Here is a 23,492-nt window from a genome sequence, read left to right on the forward strand (position 1 = left end):
ATTGAATTCTGTTTATAGGTGAATAGAATTCATTTTTATTTTAGGGTGGCCACAAGTGGCCAGTTACTGGCGAATTACCCTATAACTATAATTATCTCATAGACACAATTAACCCATTCACTGTTTGAACGTGTTTTGCGCTCTCGTCCAAAAAGTACATAATAGCGGGTATTACTGTAATTTTCTGCCGCCAGAGTACAGCACTAGCCCATCCCAACCCATCGTAAACCATAGAGTAACTATACATAGGAACTGTGCCTTAAACTGTTTTTTGACAAGTTTTCACGGACACAATAAAATATGACATTGATACATCAAGACGGTTTGTTTACAAAGGGCCTACCGGGAAATGCGAAAATCGAAACTCTGCTATCTGCCTCTTTATCGCTCGAATACGCAAGAGTGATAGAGGTTAGATAACACAATTTCGACACTCGTTTGCGGTAGACCCTCAGATTGTAATTGTGGTAGTGGCGCCCCCTACGCAGAGTTTCGCGTAATATTCCCTATTTAATAGCAAACTTTTGACGAAGTCATACCATAGAGAAAAAAATACATAGAGTGCTCACTCCATACATCAGTTTTAGTACCAAAAAGACTATTAGCATCTAGCATCGAGTAGCGGAACTATCAGTACTGCTACTTGACAATAGATGTAGCACCAACCGGAAAGTCTTATGCTGTTGAGATAAGACTTTCCGGTCGGTGCTACATCTATTGTCAAGTAGCAGTACTGATAGTTCCGCTTCTCGATGCTAGATGTAGACACTGAAATTAATAGTCTGAACTGATGTATGGAGTGAGCACTCTTGTCTTACTTATTTCTCTATGGTCATACGAAGGTTTAATGCGCCTGCCACACTCGACGAGTGGCATGGGAAGTAGGCAGAGGCGTAGTGTGGCCACGTTAATCGTCCTTAAATGAGACCTTACTGAATAATCGGGTTCTTACTTTGCCCTATCTTGTAACCATAGAGAAATATAAGTAAACAAAAGAGTGGTAACTCCATAGATCAGTTTTCTTACCAAAACGCGAGTTATTTCGTAGTCGACATCTAGCGTCAAGTAGCGGACATTATCAGTACTACTAGTTGACAATAGATGTCGCGGCAAACCAATTCTAATGCTCAACAATTTTCAGCTAATATTATAACCGGATGCACCGGAACTCTATTATCAACTCCCTCCGCTTATAATATTAGTTGTAAATTGTTTTAGCAGTACATTTTTCGTCAGTAGCTAAACTTGCGACATCTGGTGTCAAGTAGCGGCACTGATAGTTCCACTACTTGACGTTAGATGTCGACTACGGAATAACTCGCGTTTTGGTAAGAGAACTGGCGGCCTAGCCAAGGTGATAATCGCTTGCGCTTCGCCATCGAATCGCTTTGTGTCTCTCTATCACTTCCATATTAGTGTGACAGTGACAGTTGCGTTTCGTTCGCTACGTAGCGTTAGCGATTGGCATGTTGTCTGCAGGGCCTGATGCATGGAGTTACCACTCTTTCTTTACTTATATTTCTTTATGCTTGTAACTAATATTTTGTGTGTGTGTGTGTGTGTGTGTGTGTGTGTGTGTGTGTGTGTGTGTGTGTGTGTGTGTGTGTGTGGTCAGGTGTGGACGACGTTTTCTCCCATCTTGACGACCTTGGCGAGGTTGTCCTGAAGGGTTTTCAGCTGGTTCAGCACGTTGGCGTCCATCAGGGAGAACGGGATGAAGGCCTGAAATTAAGTATAGTTTGTCAAAGGATTATCTTATTTCAAACATAGAGATAATACTGTCAGGTGACAAGCAAAAGTCACAAATTACTATAAAATATTTAAACAAAAATCAACCTACTTTTCGTACTAATATGGTTCACTATGGCTATAAATCTTCTTCCTCGCGTTATCCCGGCATTTTTGCCACGGCTCATGGGAGCCTGGGGTCCGCTTGACAACTAATCCCATGATTTGACGTAGGCACTAGTTTTTTTTTTTCACTATGGCTATAAATAAATTCATTTATTTGCGACCAACTTGGATCAATTCAATGTGTTAGTGACTTGAACTTGTGGTGGTACTTAGTGACTTTTGCTTGTCACCTGACAATACTATATTTGTCTTACACCAGCGGTTAACCTTTTTCCATCCACGGACCCTTAGTAAGCGAAGCGATTACGAGACTTGGTGGCATTTATTTATTACTAGCGACCCGCCCCGGCTTCGCGCGGGTTAACAAATAATACATAAACCTTCCTCTTGAATCACTCTATCTATTTAAAAAAAAAAACAGAACTTAAAAAACCGGCCAAGTGCGAGTCGGACTCGCGCACGGAGGGTTCCGCACCATCAACAAAAAATAGAGCAAAACAAGCAAAAAAACGGTCACCCATCCAAGTACTGACCCCGCCCGACGTTGCTTAACTTCGGTCAAAAATCACGTTTGTTGTATGGGAGCCCCACTTAAATCTTTATTTTATTCTGTTTTTAGTATTTGTTGTTATAGCGGCAACAGAAATACATCATCTGTGAAAATTTCAACTGTCTAGCTATCACGGTTCGTGAGATACAGCCTGGTGACAGACGGACGGACGGACGGACAGCGGAGTCTTAGTAATAGGGTCCCGTTTTTACCCTTTGGGTACGGAACCCTAAAAAACCACATCAAATCCGTTGCGTAGTTTTAAAGATCTAAGCATACAGACAGCGGGAAGCGACTTTGTTTTATACTATGTAGTGATTGTTAAATGGTCGATAATAGGTGAACTGCGGCGGACCCCGTACTATACTCGCGGACCCCCGGACCACAGGTTAAGAAGCACTGTCTTACACTAGTAAAGAAAAGGATGAGTATAGTTTTTTTTGTTAGTATTTACTGACAAATTAGTTTGACCAACTATACATTATTAGCCCTGAAAATGTAATTTACAACCGGTCTGGCCAACCGAAAAAAAAAGAAACAATCAAAGGTAAACAATCTTGATGTGTCTTTTAATTGAAAAACACATTTTAAAAATAAGTTACGGCAAATATGTAACAATTATGAATCTAATACGATCTTTTATATTCTTCTGCTTTCATAAGTAATAGTTTTTGATTTTTAAAAAGCGTTTTTCAATTAAAAGACATGTCAAGATCGATTACTTTCTTGCAAGTTCTTTCTAATGCTAAAAAAACGAACTATAATACGATCATTTATATTATTCTGCTTTCGTAAGTAATAGTTACTGTTTTTTAAAAAGCGTTTTTCAATTAAAAGACATGTCAAGATCGCTTACCTTCTTTCTAATGCTAAAAAAACGAACTATAGTGGGTGGTAAACAACTAAACACCCATGACTCAGGAGCAAATATATGTGCTCATCACACAAATAATTGCCCTTACCGGGATTCGAACCCAGGACCATTGGCTTCACAGGCAGGGTCACTACCCACTAGGCCAGACCGGTCATACCCTTATCAGGTGACCCCCATAGAGACTATGTTATTGGTTGTTATGAGACTATGTTAAGACCGACCGGTCTGTCCTAGTGGTAGTGACCCTGCCTCTGAAGCCGCGGTCCTGGGTTCGAATCCCAGTAAGGGCATTTATTTGTGTGATGAGCACAGATACTTGTTCCTGAGTCATGGTTGTTTTCTATGTATTTAAGTATTTGTATATTATATATATAGTTGTCTGAGTACCCACAACACAAGCTTTCTTGAGCTTACCGTGGGGCTTAGTCAATTTGTGTAATAATGTCCTATAATATTTATTTATTTATTATTATTTATTAGTTACCTGCGACTGACGCAGCCGGTTGGGCTGCAGGGACAGCATGGTGCCGTCTTTCAGCATGAAGTTGCAGTGCGCCTTGCTGTCCGTCGCTATGCTGGAATTATAATAAACTTATTAATCTAAAATATAACATAGACTTTAATTATTAATTTGTTAACTTATAAACTGGAATATATTATTTAATAATTTGATTTGTTCCCAAAGTTGTGTAATTTGTCAACTTGTCTAATGCTCTGGTTTCCTAGGATAGCGGTGCCGTCATATAGCGGCCTTCTCCATACAAATACTACGACATCCATATTTAGCCGTATTAGTTAGTATGGAGACGGCCGCTATATGACGGCACCGCTATCCTAGGAAAACCGATCTTAAGCCCTTTGACCGCCTATGCAATGGGGACATACGCGGGACGTAAAGTTCAATTTCGCTTAAATAATCGATTGCGATTAAAGGGTGTAGTTCAATCCTTAAAATATTACACAGACTATAATTTATTGACTAAAGCTTTGGTTTCCTCTGATAGCGGTGCCGTCATATAGCGGCCGTCTCCATACTAACTAATACGGCTAAATATGGATGTCGTAGTATTTGTATGGAGACGGCCGCTATATGACGGCACCGCTTTCGGAGGAATCCAAAGCTTAACACTTGTCTGGCAAAAAAGAGTAGAAAATCTGTACTGTAGTGTCGTCCTTTTCAAATCAATCTAAGAAAAACGGAACACTACAGTGTTGACACTTTTTAGGGTTCCGTACCTAAAGGGTAAAAACGGGTCCCTATTACTAAGACTCCGCTGTCCGTCCGTCCGTCCGTCCGTCCGTCCGTCCGTCTGTCACCAGGCTGTATCTCACGAACTGTGATAGCTAGACAGTTGAAATTTTCACAGATGATGTATTTCTGTTGCCGCTATAACAACAAATACTAAAAACAGAATAAAATAAAGATTTAAGTGGGGCTCCCATACAACAAACGTGATTTTTGACCAAAGTTAAGCAACGTCGGGCGGGGTCAGTACTTGGATGGGTGACCGTTTTTTAGCTTGTTTTTTTTTTCTTTTTTTTGCTCTATTTTTTGTTGATGGTGCGGAACCCTCCGTGCGCGAGTCCGACTCGCACTTGGCCGGTTTTTTAATTTCTACTCTGTTTTGTCAGACTATTAGTGTGCTTGGAATGCTGCTTTTGGATGATATTGTAAAATTCTTAGAGAAAGGGGCAGGTTATGATGGCGCCATCTAGGCAACCTTTTGATAGTTGCCAACCCCATTTGATGTACAGTCGCCATCAGATATATCGGAGCGGCCGGGGCGCTCACAAATATCTGAACACGCCTCTATTGTCAGGGCGTTAGAGTGCGTGTTCAGATATTGTGAACCTGCGATAGAGTTTTAAAAGCAAGTTCGGCTTTGCCAGCCATATCAGAGCTCACGCTCGTACTTAGCTAGGGTCGCCGTTGCCGATTACGGCATGGATAACTATATCCCATCAAAAACATTACATGTAAAAAGGTGCAAGACTCGCAACGCTTCTACTACAAAAAAGTTTTGAGATGTAATGTGAAACCAAGTCGGTTATTTTAATCAGTGCCAGGGGGTGGTAAAACTGTATCAAATATATATCTTTAATTTGTAATACGTATAATGACTTGGCCATAGATCTTTAAAACGTGACTGATATGGAAATATTTTTAGGTTTTCTATGGCTTGATAAGCTGAAAACTACTTATGTTTAAAATTTGAAGCTTGTGCGTATACTAGAAGTATGAGATTGAGTATGATGATCGGTGATTGAATGAGTGAGTGTGTCAGTGTCGAAACTAAGGAACTTTGACGTACAATAATTCTTAAACTACTAGTTCAAATTGAATGGTTTTGAGAATATATCTTAAGCATGTTAAGCCCTATATATTACTGAAAATTCAGGGTTCTAGCTTCAGCCAGCACAAAATTACAGGACGTCGAAAATGCCCTGAATCGCTTCGAGAAAAGGATGGTACGGCCGTGGTGCCTCTTTGTTTTGCTCGACTTGTCGGGGGCACTACCGTGCCCCCAGATATATATCTGATGGCGACTGGACACATGTATGCCCCTTTGTTAGATGTTTTTACAATGATGTTGGTACTCACGCCCCGACAGAGGGCATGACGGGCGACCCGGACATGGAGACCAGCATCTCGCCCTGCCGCGCGTGCCGCAGCAGCGTCAGCGGCGTCTGTGGGGCCACCTGCGTACAAACTGATTGGTTACTAAAGTTTATGACCCCTGCATTCCCCCCTTGGTGATATTAAGTGATAATTTAGATTGGTGTAGATTTTCTGTCAACTTGAGTAGGGTAATATCAAAGAAAATTCCTTCACTGATATGTGTTAATTTGTAAATTAAAATTAACGCCATCTAGCCGAGCATAGGCCAAAGCCGCCAAAGGTTATGGCGCCATCGTTCAAAAAGATAGCACCATACCTTTAAAGAATAAGGGTCAAAGTCAAATAACGTTCTAACAGTTTTAATCTTCTGTCAAAAGATGGCGGTAAATTTACTGTGGCGTGGCAGTAACTCTCTATAAAATATATTCTCTTTGGTAATACACAAATGGCGTTGAATAAAAAAAAAACATCAGACTTTGTCTTATTCAATTAGTCAAATATTCAAATGCGAGTCGTATATCAATACATATTATAAAACAAAGTCCCCTGCCGCGTCTGTCTGTATGTTGGCAATAAACTCGAAAACTACTGAACGGATTCTCATGCGGTTTTTACCTATCAATAGAGTGATTCTTGAGGAAGGTTTATGTAGCCTTTTCGAGTTTTAATGGTTGATTTGCTACAAATTGGGTAATGAGAAAATGTACAAAAAAATGAACAGCGCGACATACACGTTAGAGATACGATGCTTAAACCGAAAAGGATATACACTGCAGCCACTAACCTGAGAGCTGATGAGGAGCTGGAATCTTCGGAGTCCACGTGATCTAGGTGAACTGCAGCGTCTTCTATCACGTTCCTTACACGGTTTTTGAGAGTTCGTATGCCGGCCGACGAGAATAAACACTATGTAACACTGAATAGTTCAATTTGGACTATCCATTAGAATTTACGGTGAGAGATATGCAATTTCGATGCGAACACGTTGAGATTTCAAAATGGAGTCAAAGAGAAGATTAAAACTTCGGCGTGAGTTGTCTCGCTTGCGCACAGGTTGCGCGTAGATCTTGCATCTCTTTCTAAGCGGCCACAGACGTAGACCAACGATCTACGCTATCCAATCGGAAAGCATCGAGAATATATTGATGGCGCGAAAGTTAAACTACTTATATATAAAACGTGAACATACCGCCCACCAAAATACAATGTTTTGTATTTTAATAAACCTTAACCTTAAGCGCGAAAATGTGTATGAACAATCTTAACCTAAATCTTAAGAATTAATTTAGTTTTTATAACTACCATTAACCTACCTATTATTAAGTTACTAATTAGTCGATTTGGTTAGGTAGTGGACATAATTTAGCTAATGGTCGTTTAAGAAGATTTCCATTAGCAGTTCGGATTGTTGCTAAGCGTACAATTCCGTCCGGCCCAGGATGCAGTTCTACTACGCGGGCTAACGGCCAGTGTAACGGCATTGTATTCTCAGTTTTGATGATTACAACCGAATTAACGTCTAAAGGTTGGCAATGAGAAGTCCATTTTGCACGTTTTGTCAGCGATTGTAAATATTCAGATTTCCAACGCTTCCAAAAGTCTTGTTGAAATCTTTGAATTAATTGCCATCGACCCAGACGATTCAGTTTTGTCGAAGTGTGATCTTCGTCGGGTACTGCAGTAAGCGGTTCAAGCGTTAGAAAATGACCTGGGGTCAGTGCGTTGGGGTCGTTCGGATCAGAGCTCACGGGGCATAGCGGCCGAGAATTAAGCGAAGACTCAATCTGAACGAATAACGTGGATAGTTCTTCGAAAGTAAGCGTTTGATCTCCGACAATACGATACAAGAGAGATTTTGCCGCTTTGATTTGAATTTCCCACACTCCTCCAAAGTGAGGACTCGACGGTGGGTTAAATCGAAACTCTATGTGTTCTGTGCTGGCAGCTGATCTCATATAACTATTGAGCACGTTATTTGCGCCTATGAAATTGGTTCCACAATCCGAATGAATAACACTCACTCGACCTCTGCGACCCACGAATCTTCGAAGCGCTGCAATAAAAGCTTCAGAAGATAAGTCTGATGCGGCTTCAAGGTGTACAGCCTTTGTCGTGAAGCAAACGAACAGACACAAGTATGCCTTCCCTATTTTAGCACCTCTATATGAACCTAAACGAATGCGAAATGGCCCTCCAAAGTCGACGCCAACTATTGAGAAAGGCTTGGCTTGATTTACGCGAGTTGCCGGTAGATCACTCATGAACGGTTCAAGGGGCACCGGATTCAGTCGATAACATCTGATACAGTTCGATAGACAGTGCCTAATCGCGCGTAGGGGAGACAAGATCCAAAACTGCTGTGTTAAGAGATAATGCAGCGTGTTCGTGCCTGGATGACAGTTTTCGCGGTGGAAAGCCTCAATAATGCGGTAAGTTAACATGGCGTTACGCGGAAGTAAAGCAGGGTGTTTATGATCAAATTCGAGCCCAGACCTTGATAAACGTCCGCCCACCCTAAGGATACCATATTTATCTATGAACGGATTTAATTTGCGCATAGATTTGGGAAGAGGCTTCTTAGTTTGTAAACGAATAATTTCATTATGAAAGTGTTGCGATTGTACGTGTTTAACGATAGGCCTCAGGGCGTTGTGAAGTTCATTGAGATTAAAGTAAGTAGTCTGACAACGCGTTTGCTTGTTACGTAGGTTTCTTATAAATCGCTGACAATAAGCTATAATCCTCTGTACCTTTCTTATCGAAGAGAATTTCTCTAGTAAATCGTCAAGGAAGTGTGTGTCGTTTTGGACGATGAATGCGTGTGTGCGTTCTTCAGCTATAATGTCAGAATTGCCCTGTTCGGAAATATCACTCGTGGATGCATCGAGTGAAGGCCATGTTTCAGGTGGCTGCCTAAGCCACTCCGGTCCCGCCCACCATAGGGAACTGTGCAACAACTCTGCTGGAAACAATCCGCGAGAAGCTATATCAGCGGGATTATCTGCCGATGGTACGTGGTTCCAACTGGCGTCGGGAATCGATTCCTGAATATGACTAACTCTATTGGCGACAAATGTCTTCCAACGGTGTGACGGCGCCTTTATCCATGAAAGAGCAACGGTGGAGTCAGACCAAGCAAAAATTTTGAAGTTCGGTAATACTGACGAGTAAATTTCTTTTACGTATTTAAGGAGATCTGCGAGTAATACCGCTGCGCATAGCTCCAGACGTGGGAGAGAAACGCGTTTGATGGGACAGACACGACTTTTGGCTAAAAGTAAGTAGGTGTGTACCTTATTATAGACATCGGTGGCGCTTAGATAGACCACAGCTCCGTATCCAGCCTCCGAGCTATCTGAAAACCCGTGTATCTGACAATTCGTCATATTCGCGATAGATAAACAACGAGGTATCTCTACGAGTTGCAGTGATGATAATTGATCAGAAAATCGTTCCCATTGTTCAACAATTTCATCAGGAGGGGTTTGATCCCAGCCTACGCATGCAATCCACAATCGTTGAATAAAGCACTTGGCGAGGAAAGTTAAAGGACATAAGAACCCCATAGGGTCGAATATACGAGCTAATTCACTAAGAATAGTGCGTTTAGTACAAATACGGTTTAACGGTTTCACTTCAAAAGTGAATACGTCTTTGATAGGGTTCCATTTTAAACCTAGTACTTTAAAACTATGACTTTGATCATAGTCCATAGAGACAAAATCTGTCAAACAATGTTCAGCTGGTACCTCTGCTAATAATTCAGGATGATTGCTGGCCCATTTTCGAAGTTCAAATTGGCCTCTCTTCAATAAGCCTATAACTTGACTTATGGTTTGTTTTGCTTCCTCGAAAGATGGAGAACCGCTGACAATGTCGTCGACGTATACATTATGTTGTAGGACTGACTTAGCTAACGGAAACTCATCTCCTTCGTCTTGGGCCAACTGTTTTATTGTACGACATGCAAGGAAGGGCGCTGAGCTAACACCGTATGTGACAGTATTCAAACGGTATTCTTGTATGGGTTCGGACTGGTGAAAACGCCAAAATATTCGTTGATAGTCACGATCATGTTCAGCTATTAGTAGCTGACGATACATTTGCCGCATATCAGCGGTGAAGACAATTGGATTGATACGAAACCGGCATAATATGTCAAGAATGTTCGTTTGCAGTTTCGGACCTATCAGTAAACTTTCGTTAAGAGAAATACCGCGCGCATCCTTTGCCGACGCGTCAAAAACGACCCGCAGCTTTGTTGTGGCGCTTTCAGGGCGTAAAACACAATGATGTGGTACGTAATACCTACCTTGGGACAATTCGCTAATAGGAACTAGACTCATGTGGCCGCTTTTTAAATAGTCCGCCATGAAATCGGAATATTGTGCATGAAGTTCAAAGTTATTTAGGAGTTTTCGCTCTAGCGAGTAGAATCGTCTAAGGGCCGATTCCCTCGAGCCGGGAAAGCAGAGATCCTTGGCATTTTCTTTAAAAGGCAAGGTGACGATATATCTCCCGGTGGGATCACGAGATAACGTTTCAGTGTAATGTTGCTCACATTGGATTTCTTCGGTGGTAAGCTTTGGAATCGCTTGAGGAACGGAGTCAAGCTCCCAAAAACGTTCTACTTGTGAACGGAGCTGCTGATCTCCTTCTGTGACAAAGAATGAGTTCATTTCAGCTGCTCCGGCAATCTTAGTACGACCCATCAAAATCCATCCAAATATTGTATTAAGAGCAGGTGGCTGGAATTCTCCTCCATCAATACTTCCTGGGGTTAGAAGTAGGGGGAAGACCTCCGCGCCTAACAGGACATCGACTTCTCCAGGCAGGTCACATTTAGGGTCGGCTAGTTTCAAGTTTTGCACATGAGTCAATTGAGTCTTATTTAGTTTGGCGTTAGGCATCGGACCGCATATAGTAGTCAAAGTGAGAGCTTCAATATTGAATACCGTTTCGTTATTCACGCCTATTTCTAGCTGAATTGCACCCGACACGGGAGCCCGCAACATACTTAAACCGTTAATAGTTCGTGGAGTTGATGATCGATTGAATCCCAAACGAGCAGCCGCACGCTCAGTGATAAAATTGGGTTGACTACCCGGGTCGATTAGTGCGCGACATGATTGAAATCTCCCAGCAGAATCGCGAACGTTAATCTGGGCAGTAGCTAGCAATACAAACGAATTCATGTGTGAATTTGTAACTAGGCTCGCTTGGGTACAAGTATTTGAAGATTCGACTACGTTGCAAACGTTTTCCGCTTCGTTAGCTTCCGTAGTTTCAAGATGAAGTAGCGTATGATGGCGTTTGTAACACTTTTGACATTTGAAAATGGATTTACAATCTTTAAGGCCATGGGAAGGTTTCAAACAATTAAAACACCAACGGTGTTGTTTAGCGTGATCGAATCGTTCTTGTGGTGGTTTAGAGGAAAACGTCTTACAGTGGAGTATTGAATGGTCTTCTCCACAAAACGAGCACTTGGTAATAGGGGTAGGTGTCGCCGTTTGCTGTACCGATGACGTGGAATGAAGCGTTGTTTCACCTTCGTTTTGATCATCTGCTGCTAACAAAGTCGTTGTCGCTAGTTTTTTCACATTGTTTAGTTTGTCCGAACGCTTATCAAAAGGTTTGCCAGAATAATTGAAAGAACGAGATTTGTCGGCTACCCGAGACTTGTCAACATCACGAGTTTTATCATTTGACGAAAAGTGCGTATCACGAACGAGCGCTTCGCATTGTGAATATAGAAAGGTCTTAAGCGACTCATACGTGGGTAACTCGGCAGTAGTCGGCTGTTTCTCAAACAAACATCTAGTCTTCGAATCCAATTTAGAAAGAAGAAGGTACGTTAGAACAAAGTCCCATTTGTCAGTAGGTAAATCGAGGCGCGTTAGCATGGTTAAATTTTCTTGAAAAGTATCGAGGGTTCTACGAAACTCCTGAGGTGAATTCGATTTGAACGTAACATCTAACATTTCTTTCCAACAAGTAAACGCTAAATCACGCTTACCACGGTAACGCCCGATTAAAGTTTCGTAAGCAGCGCGGTAATACTCGGCCGCCACGGGAAAAGTGCGGATGAGTGCCAACGCGTCGCCCGACAGACAAGATACTAAGTAATGCATTCGTTCCGTATCTGATAACGCCTTGTTTTCATGAATAAGTGAATTAAACATATCGTAGAATTCGGACCACAGTTTAACATTTCCGCTAAAGTTCGGAAGATTGATCTTCGGGAGCCGGGCTTGTGTAACGTTACTCGTTGGAGGATACGGCGGTTGACTTGGTTCATCGGAAGGTACCACGAGTTGCCGATGCAACGAGAGTATTTCAAAGTAACATTCGTCAAATTGACTTCTAATTTCATCCTCCCTAACCTCCAAGTCGCTATCGATAACGCTCAAAATGTCGGCATGAGCCTCTTCAAATTTACTTGCATGCTTTTTAACTTCTGAGTAATGTACAAGAAACGGGTCCATGTAAGTTACGTCATTTTTCGCCTGACGCGCAATCTCTAATGCTTTCTTTACGCGGTTAAACGCAAGTGTACGAATGCGACGTAACGCCGGTAGATCGTTGACTGTTAAACCTTCCATTTCTATCGACTTCGATTTAGTTCCTTTAATTGATTTCTTTTTATATAATGCCATAGTTCCGACTGTACCGGTTAGTACCTATAGGTAGGTACGTAATAAGTATTTGTAGTTAAGTATTGTATTGTATCGTAAAGTTATACGTGAAATACTAGTAATACGCCCTAGAGTAGGTACACAATACCTAAAGTAAACAAATCCGTAACGATATAATTTTTATAATATATCTTACAAATACCTATGCACGAATGTGGTTTCAATTTCACTTGCAGCGAAATATGTAAGCATAAAGTAGACGTAAGTACAAATAAAATCTACTTAAATGAATTCTCTTGAATATACGATAGAATAAGTGAATATAGGGTTATACGTATTGAGATGCACAAATAACTCAAAGAATTCAAACAAGTATTACACCTTATACCTACCTATTCGAAGAAAATGAATATTACGATTTACGATGGTATGCAACGCGACTAAATACAGAAGACGATAATGCAATATGAACTTCTCGAAAATGTAGTGTAAGTACACGGACTTCTCAAATTGGTCGGTTTATACCAGAATGATTTGCAAGTTATTGCAGTATTTCGCTAACAATTGCCAATGTTGTTATATAATCTTATAAGTAATAAGTTGTTCATACACATATACGCCTGTTTTAACACTTGATTTATAGAATTTCAACAAAAACTCAGTAATTGCGCTGCTAGTAATAATACCGGCGGGTAGGTATTTTACGCCTTGGAATGTTGCAATTTTACTCAAAATATTGTAAATAGGTGGGGAATACTTGAATTTGTTAAAGTTACTTTACTAATGATGGTATCTAAAGGTCCCTGGTTTCGGCACCATAAAATATGTAGCCTTTTCGAGTTTTAATGGTTGATTTGCTACAAATTGGGTAATGAGAAAATGTACAAAAAAATGAACAGCGCGACATACACGTTAGAGATACGATGCTTAAACCGAAAAGGATATACACTGCAGCCACTAACCTGAGAGCTGATGAGGAGCTGGAATCTTCGGAGTCCACGTGATCTAGGTGAACTGCAGCGTCTTCTATCACGTTCCTTACACGGTTTTTGAGAGTTCGTATGCCGGCCGACGAGAATAAACACTATGTAACACTGAATAGTTCAATTTGGACTATCCATTAGAATTTACGGTGAGAGATATGCAATTTCGATGCGAACACGTTGAGATTTCAAAATGGAGTCAAAGAGAAGATTAAAACTTCGGCGTGAGTTGTCTCGCTTGCGCACAGGTTGCGCGTAGATCTTGCATCTCTTTCTAAGCGGCCACAGACGTAGACCAACGATCTACGCTATCCAATCGGAAAGCATCGAGAATATATTGATGGCGCGAAAGTTAAACTACTTATATATAAAACGTGAACAGTTTATGTAACCCGCCCGAAGCCGGGGCGGGTCGCTAGTCTTGTATATGTGACGTTACCTTGGGAGTGATGTCGGGGTAGTGTTTGGTGGCTGTCTTGTTGTAGGCTGGGGTCTTGTACAGCACGGACCGCGATCGTCGCCTGGGTGTGGCCTAGGGGCGGGTCGCTAGTCTTGTATATGTCACGTTACCTTGGGAGTGATGTCGGGGTAGTGTTTGGTGGCTGTCTTGTTGTAGGCGGGGGTCTTGTACAGCACGGACCGCGATCGTCGTCTGGGCTTAGCCTCGGTGCGCGGCGCCGCCATCTTGCGCGCGGTCGCGTCGGCGGAGCGGGACCGGGAGGCGCGGTTGGTTGTTGGAAGCCCTGTGGAGTTTGTGAAGCCTTGTGGGATTTACAGCTCATTTTGTCAGTAATCTAAAAACATGATGTTAGCCTCTGAAAAGAGCATACCCACTGTGCCTATGTTCACTATATTGCCCATAGGTATATAAAAGACTCATTCAATTGTGTAACTAGTTCTTAGTACGCAATAAAATACATTTTCAAACAACATAATATTTTTTTTAAATAAAATACACGATTTAACGACTTAAATAGGTGACATTCATACGATTTAAAGTTATTATGAATGAAAAGGAAATGTAATATTTTAATATATGATAATATTACAATAACTATTAAAAATTATTTATTATAACCACAAAAATATATTGAAAATAAATTACTCCAAGCATTTCTTACTACAGAGATCCCCGAAATATATTATATGCAAGAATTGGTGAATAAACCAATAAATCGTATTAATAATAACTCCGTATCGTATTATAGACATGTTGAGAGACAAGCAGGAAAAATGAAGTAAGATCGTAACGGATTGGTACCCAGAGATCACTGATACCCAAGAGGTTACACACGGAGACAGAAGAAACCTCGAACAAGATGGGAGGATGAACTCAATCTCACAGCGGGCCCGAAATGGAGAAGAGTGGCCCACGACAGACCACAATCATAGAGAAAAAAATACATAGAGTGCTCACTCCATACATCAGTTTTAGTACCAAAAAGACTATTAGCATCTAGCATCGAGTAGCGGCACTATCAGTACTGCTACTTGACAATAGATGTAGCACCGACCGGAAAGTCTTATGCTGTTGAGATAAGACTTTCCGGTCGGTGCGAAATCTATTGTCAAGTAGCAGTACTGATAGTTCCGCTACTCGATGCTAGATGTAGACACTGAAATTAATAGTCTGAACTGATGTATGGAGTGAGCACTCTTGTCTTACTTATTTCTCTATGCCCCAATGGAAAGACCTAGAGGCCTTTGCCAAGCGGCACACTGAGCTTAGAGACATACTCTAACTCAGAACAAAAGGGCTTAATAGATAATAGAATAACTCCGTATCATATTATAGTAACAAATCGTATGAACAAGTATATAAGGCGAAGATAAAGGCCATACTTACCCATCTTCTTGCCGCGCTCGGCGGAGCCCTGCGAGGTCTCGGTGAGGTAGCCTGCCCCAAAAGCACCCGGTTAGTGGAAACGACATGGCATGGTCGGGTTAGTTGTGAACAAGATACCGGTTCACCCAAGCTGGTGATAATATGTAATTCTAAGAGTGAATGAAAGTAATTGATAATAAGAAATAATAATAAGAATGTGAATAAGATGTTTCACTTTCGGTATTTGCTGCTCATTGCATTTTTTTTTGTTTATATATATATTGTAACCTTGATATATTCCATACTTTAATATCTTGTATCACATACTGTGCTTTGTTATTATAGAGTGTACTGTGTAACGTATCATATAATCAGTTTCTATTTGCGAGTTCCTATAATTGGCTCTGTAATGCTATCTAAAAAGTCTAATGTATCATTCATAGCTGTTGGAATTCCTTGTCTAAATAAATAAAATGTTTTAACCTAGCCCTATGTACTTTTGGGCCATCAGATATATCGGAGCGGCCAAAGTGCTCAAAATATCTGAACACGCACTTTAGCACCTTGACAATAGAGGCGTGTTCAGACATTTGTGAGCGCCTTAGCCGCTCCGATATATCTGATGGTGACTCAGATTCAGATATTTATTGATAAAATTTAGTATTTTACATGTCATTTTACATTATAATAAATGCAATGACTGTACATATAATATGCATTGACGCTAGATACAGTCTGCAGCAGAAGTTGCTAAGCGGGTAAGCTAAGGTGTTCAAAATTATCTTGACGCGACTTTATTGTTAAGAGAATAAGAGCGCGTCAAGGTAATTTTGAACACCTCGCCCGCTTAACTTCTGCTGCTGACTGTACAGTCCTTACTTATCAACCCAGAAATGTACATAATTTTATTTATGTTTTTGTTAAGCCCCGTCTCCATATCGCGCGGCAAACCATCGAACATTGGCTCGCGCGGCAGCCGCGCGCAATGGATACCGGGCTGCCGCGCGAGCCAACTCGATGCGCCCGGTATCCATTGCGTGCGGATGCCGCGCGAGCCAATGTTCGATGGTTTGCCGCGCGATATGGAGACGGGGCTTTAGGCATGTCAGCATGGTTACCTGGATGAGATGGTTACGTCTCTCCTGGGTCACACTTTAAGATATAATTAAAACACTATATGGGACTTAATTGTACCAAAGTTCTTTTTGTGCTATATCTAAAGTCTATTTTTTATTTGGTAGACTAAAATGACATTTCAAAGTATGAACATCATCTGTCATTCCATACTATGAAATGTCATTTTAGTCTACCGAATAAAAAAATTGACTTTAATTAGAGTTATTAATGTTATTATTCTAATGTAAAAGGCTTCCCAAATTAATTAACAACAGAGAAAAAGACAGAGAGTAGAGATAATACATAAGTTAATGTTTGGTCAAGCCCAGATTATTAAGAATCACAAGCCAGAATGGCAGCCTTGACAGCAAGAGCCTTTATCAAACCATAATTTAACCCTTTGGCCTTTTCAAGACTAAAATGTATCAACTACAAACGATAATAGATTATATTTTTTGGGTAGATAGCCCGCCTGGAAAAGGGTTAATACAAGAAATAGTAGAGAATGATCAAACTGTGAATAAATTGAAATTTCCCAAGAATGTAAAGGTCTTTCGCGTTTTGAACACATATTAACTCACATTTATTGACAGGTCTATCGCGAATTTATTTTATTACCTTTATTTACTTCGACACAGGTTCCGCTGGTGGTGTTAAGGTAGTAAAATAAATTCGCGACAGACCCGTCTATAAATGTGAAGGACATTATAATTCATACCATCATCGTGGGAGGTTGCTCTGCTCGAGTTTCTAGTTTTTCTGGTGCTGTTGCCAACTTCTTTCAAGTGAAGTTCATTTTTCTGAAATCATAAATATTTGTAAGTATTTTATTTACTTTACAAGCCAAGGCAACTAACAGTCTAACAAAGGGGCTAGTAAATCACCTAAACAATTAACCAGACCACTGAAAATAATATTATATGATAAAAAACAAGATGAAAACTTACTAGCTGTCCAATGGTTTTGTTCAAAACAGTGTTGCTAATGGTTCCAAGCAGCATTTTGAATGCGAGGTCCACATTTCTGCACTCCATGTGCACCCGCGAGTCTATATTCGCTTTCTGTTCAGCCACTGAAATAATCAAAAGACAGAAATTATATCAAAATATCGGACATCATGTTTGTTGTATGGCTAAGGTCCATAGTAGAAATGCATTTTCTACATTTCTTTTGCAATAAACAATGTTAGAATAGAGAAAGCTTAGTTAATTTGCTATTTATTTACCGATTTTGTCAAGTTTCTTCAACTCATCGTCTTTAACTCCAGTTTTCTCTTGTGCGCGAGCTGGTCGCTTTGTTCTCGGCATTTTAAATACTTTATGCACTTATCTTATTACACTAATTTGTTGAAATATATCAGTTAATTCACGAAAGCTAGTAAATACAGTAAGATAGAAAGTCTTTTTTGTAAATTACACAAGTGACAAAATTTCCAAAATTCGAATGAAAAAACATAACCGACAAAATGCCGGATGGCGTTTTTAAAGCTTGTTACTACTTACTAGTTGTTACTTCGTAAACGCTTTGAACTCCATTTGTTTAACATAATTATAAAAATGAAAATTTGTAACGTATCAGCCAATTAAAACAAGTAAATTGTAATAAAATAAAATACTTATCATAAAATATGTGCGACCAGTTTACACGGATTTAGAGTTAATAAATATAACTTCATGCCAGTTTAGTATTTTTTTACTGCTATTATTTATATTAAATCCTGTACCGTTATTCAAAACCTTACATTATAATGAGAGCAGCGCTCGTTTTTCGTGCCGGAGGCGGTCATCCCTATTATTATTTCCCATAAAACGTCAACTTTTTACCTACTGGCAACACCAGGCAGCGGATTTCAAGTCTTTATAAAAACAAGTTTGAAATCGAAAAGGGCGGGAAACTTCGACCTGTGCGCGCGTATTTTTTTCTCCTTTATACAATTTTAAATATTTTTAGTAGTAATAGTGGTCACCGCAGTGTAAATAGTTTGTAAATATCATTGGTAGTTAGTTTATTATATTTTGTATATATTTATTCATTATCTAGGTAAGTGTTTAATACATTTTTCACCGCCATGGGCGGTGATGACGACGAGCCTCACGACCCAGGAGGTGGTCCTCCGGTTTCCCACACTGTTACAATCGATAATAATGAAAATTCTGATAATGAAATTGATATGAAAGAGTATCACAGCGTGGATACAGATAGTTCTGTATCTTCTGAGGTGAGAAAACGAAAGACCGCATCCAGGAGGATATGTCGTCACTGTAATAAAAAAAAGCGACATAACAAGGACAAAAATAGGGATAAAGAATCCATTACAGATGATTGCAATTGTCAAACTTGCTCAAACAACTCCGATACAAAGTCACAATTTCAAGCACCACTCTCAGCCTCAGCTTTTACTCCGGCTCTAGCTCCTGCTCCGGCTCCAGCTGCGGCCCCAGCTGCAGCCCCAGCTGCGGCCCCAGCTGCAGCCCCAGCTGGCTCAGTGAATACCACCTCTCAGCTCACAGACATGTCCAGGAAGCAATATATACAAACTGATTCTTCGCCGTATGTAGTACATGTCCAGAAACAACAAGAATCTCCCAATGATGGCACTTCTATTCATTCAATTGCTTTTGGCAACTTTTTGAAACGGCACAATTTTAGGAACATTGTTAATGGTAGTGTCAAACGTATAGGCCGCAATAGAGTCGCTCTATCATTCTCAAAGTATGAGGATGCCAACCATTTTCTAAAAGACACTCGACTGACTGACAACAAATATAAGGCGTTTATTCCAAGTTTTAACGTTATCAGAATGGGTGTTGTTAAAGGCATACCAACTGAAATGTCTTTAGAGGAGGTCAAAGAAAACATCAGTGTCCCAGTAGGTTGTGGTGAAGTTTTAAAAGTAAGGAGAATTAATTATAAAGTGATTGTGGATGGTTCTCCGGTCTGGAAGCCATCACAAACAGTTGTTATAACGTTTGATGGCCAAGTTCTTCCAAAACGCATATTTATGTTTTATAACGCTCTACCAGTAGACTTATACATCTATCCAACGATCCAATGTTACTCTTGTTCTCGCTTTGGTCACACGCAGGGACAATGTAGATCTAAACCGAGGTGTTACAAGTGTGGAGAGGGTCATACTGGCTCCACATGCACTATTGAAGAAGATTGTGCATCTTGTTGCTTATGTTCCGGTGTTCATTTTGCCACTAATAAGTCTCGCTGTCCAGAGTATGAGCGCCAGAAAAATATTAAGCTATCTATGGCACAAAGTGCTATATCTTATACAGAGGCCTCTAAACTGCACCCTCCTGTAACAAAACCATATGCAGATGTGGTCATGTCCACTCCAACATCTCTCCCGTCTCAGCATAATAGAAATAATAATAACTTAGGTACAACTACTCACTCATATAAAAAAACAGTCTTTCTGAAACCTCGCAGCTTGCCAAAATCCCAGAAAGGTTTTGACACTGCCTCACATTACAATTTATCTAAAGACTATAACATGCCATCCCCCTCTGGGAATGGTTGTGCCATTGTGCAACAATTTAACAATAAAACTACCAATGACCTCATATTAGAACTTATTCAACTGTTAAGTATTAATTTACACAAAAACCATTCAGAACCGTCCAACGCTGCACATATTACTAGTCCTCATGTTTCCTCCAATAATGGCCAACAATTCCAAAATTCTTCAATGGAATTGTCGCAGCATTAACAATAAAAAAAGCGATTTAATCCATTTAATTAAGAAGTATGACCCTTTTGTTATTACCCTATCTGAAACATGGCTCAGGTCTGAGTCATGTTTCAAAATTCCTGGCTATGCATGCCTCCGCGAAGACAGGTCGGATGGGCATGGTGGTGTAGCCATCCTGGTAAAAAAATCATATCATTTCTCTCATGTTCCATTAGCACCTCATAATAATGAATTTTCCATAATCTCAGCTCTTGTAGATAGCATTTGTATAGTTTCAGTGTACATACCTCATCCCTCGCTTACCATACTTAGTGAAGTAAGAAACATTATATCATCTCTTCCTACTCCATGTTTAATATTAGGAGATTTTAATTGCCATCACCCAGCTTGGGGGTGTTTCAATTCAAGTACTTTAGGCGAGGAAATAATAGACATAGTTGATTATTATAATTTATGTATATTGAATTCTGGTGTTCCTACGCGTCGGTCTGCTCCCAATGAGAATCCTAGTGCATTAGATTTATCAATTTGTAGCTCTTCCATATCACACTCCTTACTGTGGGAGGTACTTCCACTTTCCTATGGCAGTGATCATTTTCCAATTCTCATTTCTTTTCCTATTAAAAACAGACCATTACATAAAAGATCTCCACTTTTAGCATATAAACTTCAAAATGCAGATTGGGATAAGTTTCGCAAACATATGGATGAGAGGTTGGGAGAATTACCCGATGTATCTCGTGAAAATTTGTTTAAAACTTCTGATGCTTTTGCTAAGTTTATAATTAATATAGCTGATGAAGTATTTCCTCGTAAGAAGTCCTCTAAATTCAATATTCCCAGCCCTCCATGGTGGGATTCTGAATGTTCAGAAGCTGTTAAAAAGAGAAAACAGTGTGAGTTAATGTATAATAATAATATGAGCGAAGAGAACTTTAATTCCTTATTAGTTACTTTAAAAGAAACAAAACAGTTTTTGAAGAAAAAGAAAGTTGACAGTTGGAGATCCTTTTGTGCATCTTTAAGTCCTAGCACTCACCCGTCAGAAGTTTGGAGGAAGGTTAGAATGTTTAGAGGAGCTTTTGTAGAAAATAACGCCATCAATCTTGATCCTCCAGTAGCCGAGAAATTTTTAGATAAATTAGCTCCTTCATTTGTCCCATTCCCTGTGTGTCCTGAACTGGCTTCCTCGCCCAATATTGATAATGATAACGTGCAGCCTTTTAACAGTCCATTTTCGTTTTTAGAGCTAAAGAATGTCTTATCATATGTTATTGATTCTGCACCAGGATGCGATGGTATTCCATATTCATTTTTGAAACATTCTAGTGACAACGTTATAGGTTACTTTCTTAATATTATCAACGGGATTTTTATGACAGGTGACATTCCACCAAATTGGAAAATACAGTTGGTGTTACCCTTTCTCAAACCGAATAAACCCCGTAATGATCCAAATTCGTATCGTCCAATTGCGTTATCTTCTGTTTTAATTAAGATTTTAGAACATTTAGTTAAAAATAGGTTAGAGTGGTTTATTGAGAGTAAAAAATTATTACCCGATATTCAATATGGTTTTCGCAAAAGCAGAAGCACTTTAGACTGTGTGGGTTTGTTAGTTTCTGATATCCTTTTAGCCTTCTCGAAACGGGAATATGTCGTAGCTTGTTTTATAGACATCAATTCGGCCTATGATAATGTAAATATATCAATTCTTGTAAATAAGTTGTTCCTCTTGGGAGTTCCTGAACGCTTGTGTAATATTATTGCTGCTATGTTTTATGAACGGACGATTAGGTTAGATTTAGATGATAAAGTATTTCACAGGACAGTTTGGAAAGGACTACCACAGGGTTCTGTTCTTAGCCCTTTACTTTTTAATGTATATACATACGACCTTAGTTCCAATTTGCCAGATTATATATCAATTTTACAATATGCCGATGACATAGTGTTCTACTCAAGAAATAAATCCGTACAAAAGGCCTGTGAACTCATAAATGCTAGTTTGAATGAACTAAATGTATATTTAAATAATAATGGGTTAGACCTTTCAGTCCCGAAAACCTCAGCAATTATATTTTCTCCCAGGAAAAAAACTGTTAATGAAAGTTTATCCTATGGTGGAACTACAATCTCCTTTCGTCAAGAAGTCAAGTATTTAGGAATGGTTTTGGACTACAATTTGTCAGCCAAGGGTCATTGTAATTATGTTAAAGGTAGATGTGAACGCTCATTAAACATATTGAGATGCTTGGCTGGTGTATGGTGGGGCAGCCATCCTTTCTATTTGAAGCTTATTTATAATGCAGTAATAAGAAGCGTTGTTGATTACGGTTCTTTTCTTTTAACTCCGGGTACAGAAGATGCCATTAAAGTATTCAATGTCATACAGAATAAGTCACTAAGGACAATCCTTGGTGCTATGCGAACCAGTCCGGCTAATGCCATGCAAGTGGAGTGTGTTGACCCACCTGCGCATTTGAGACGTCAATTTTTATCCGACAGATTCATTTTTAGGACTATGCAATTTTCGGTTCATCCTCTTATCACAAAATTATCGACTCTTTATGATCATATGCAGTCATCTCCATATTGGCGTAATAGAACTCCTCCTTGTATAATTAATAGTTACCTTAAATTTTTGGCTCTATCTTCTCCTACTGTCAGACATATTAACCTTCCTATATACGAGAAAGACTTTGACTCTTTGATTATTTCTCCACAAGTTTTTCTAGACTCCAATATTTCTAAGGATATAATAACTGCTCAACCTGTATTTAACAACTTAGTGGGCGAATATTGGTCTGGTTGGCATTACATATACACAGATGCATCAAAACTTGCTACAAATAGTTGTGTTGGGGTTGGTGTATTTCATCACCAGTATAATGTTGTACAAAAAATTAAACTCCCTCCAGAATCTTCGGTATTTACCGGAGAACTATTTGGTATTTATAAAGCTGTTGAATATGTTTGCATGTTCAATTTAAATAAATGTGTAATTTTTTCCGATTCTAAAAGTTGCCTTCAAATTCTATTAAAATCTCCTTTCAAAATGACTAACAGTTACCCTTTGTTATATGATATCCGAGACGTCTTGTTAAAATGCGAAAAGAAAGGGCTTACTGTAAACTTTGTATGGGTGCCAAGTCATTGTGGAATTCCCGGAAATGAGAAGGCTGATCGTCTGGCGGTAGATGCTGTTGCTTCTGGTGATATATTTCCATATAAAAACTATTGTCATGACCTTCTGTTGCTCCCCAAAAGATATCTCAGGTTAGCCTGGGAGTTCTTTTGGTTTTGGAGCAGCCTGGAATCCGGAAGTTATT

At 39.8% G+C, this 23,492-nt stretch overlaps 1 protein-coding gene across 1 annotated transcript; it reads right to left on the reverse strand.

The window, feature by feature from the left end:
- Positions 1 to 1,602: 1,602 nt before the first annotated feature.
- On the reverse strand, positions 1,603 to 17,907 carry LOC134657954 (uncharacterized). The gene is made up of 8 exons (XM_063513556.1): positions 17,686 to 17,907; positions 17,408 to 17,532; positions 17,179 to 17,260; positions 15,366 to 15,416; positions 14,090 to 14,262; positions 5,881 to 5,978; positions 3,763 to 3,853; positions 1,603 to 1,722 (listed from the first exon to the last, which is right to left on the reverse strand). Exons 1-8 carry the CDS (start codon positions 17,765 to 17,767, stop codon positions 1,612 to 1,614), a joined length of 813 nt encoding a protein of 270 aa, XP_063369626.1. The 5' UTR covers positions 17,768 to 17,907; the 3' UTR covers positions 1,603 to 1,611.
- Positions 17,908 to 23,492: the final 5,585 nt, after the last annotated feature.

The sequence above is a fragment of the Cydia amplana genome, chromosome 21 (assembly GCF_948474715.1).
Source record: "Cydia amplana chromosome 21, ilCydAmpl1.1, whole genome shotgun sequence".
In the NCBI taxonomy this organism is placed as follows: Eukaryota; Metazoa; Arthropoda; class Insecta; order Lepidoptera; family Tortricidae; genus Cydia; species Cydia amplana.

What these genes read in the sequence shown, in the direction of transcription:
- LOC134657954 (XM_063513556.1), bottom strand. Translation starts at nt 17,767, where the DNA reads ATGCCGAGAACAAAGCGACCAGCTCGCGCACAAGAGAAAACTGGAGTT. An exon ending in AGCAACCTCCCACGATGATG is followed by an intron (nt 15,417 to 17,178) that starts GTATGAATTATA and finishes CTTTTGGGGCAG; the next exon opens with GCTACCTCACCGAGACCTCG. An exon ending in CGAGCGCGGCAAGAAGATGG is followed by an intron (nt 14,263 to 15,365) that starts GTAAGTATGGCC and finishes CAAACTCCACAG; the next exon opens with GGCTTCCAACAACCAACCGC.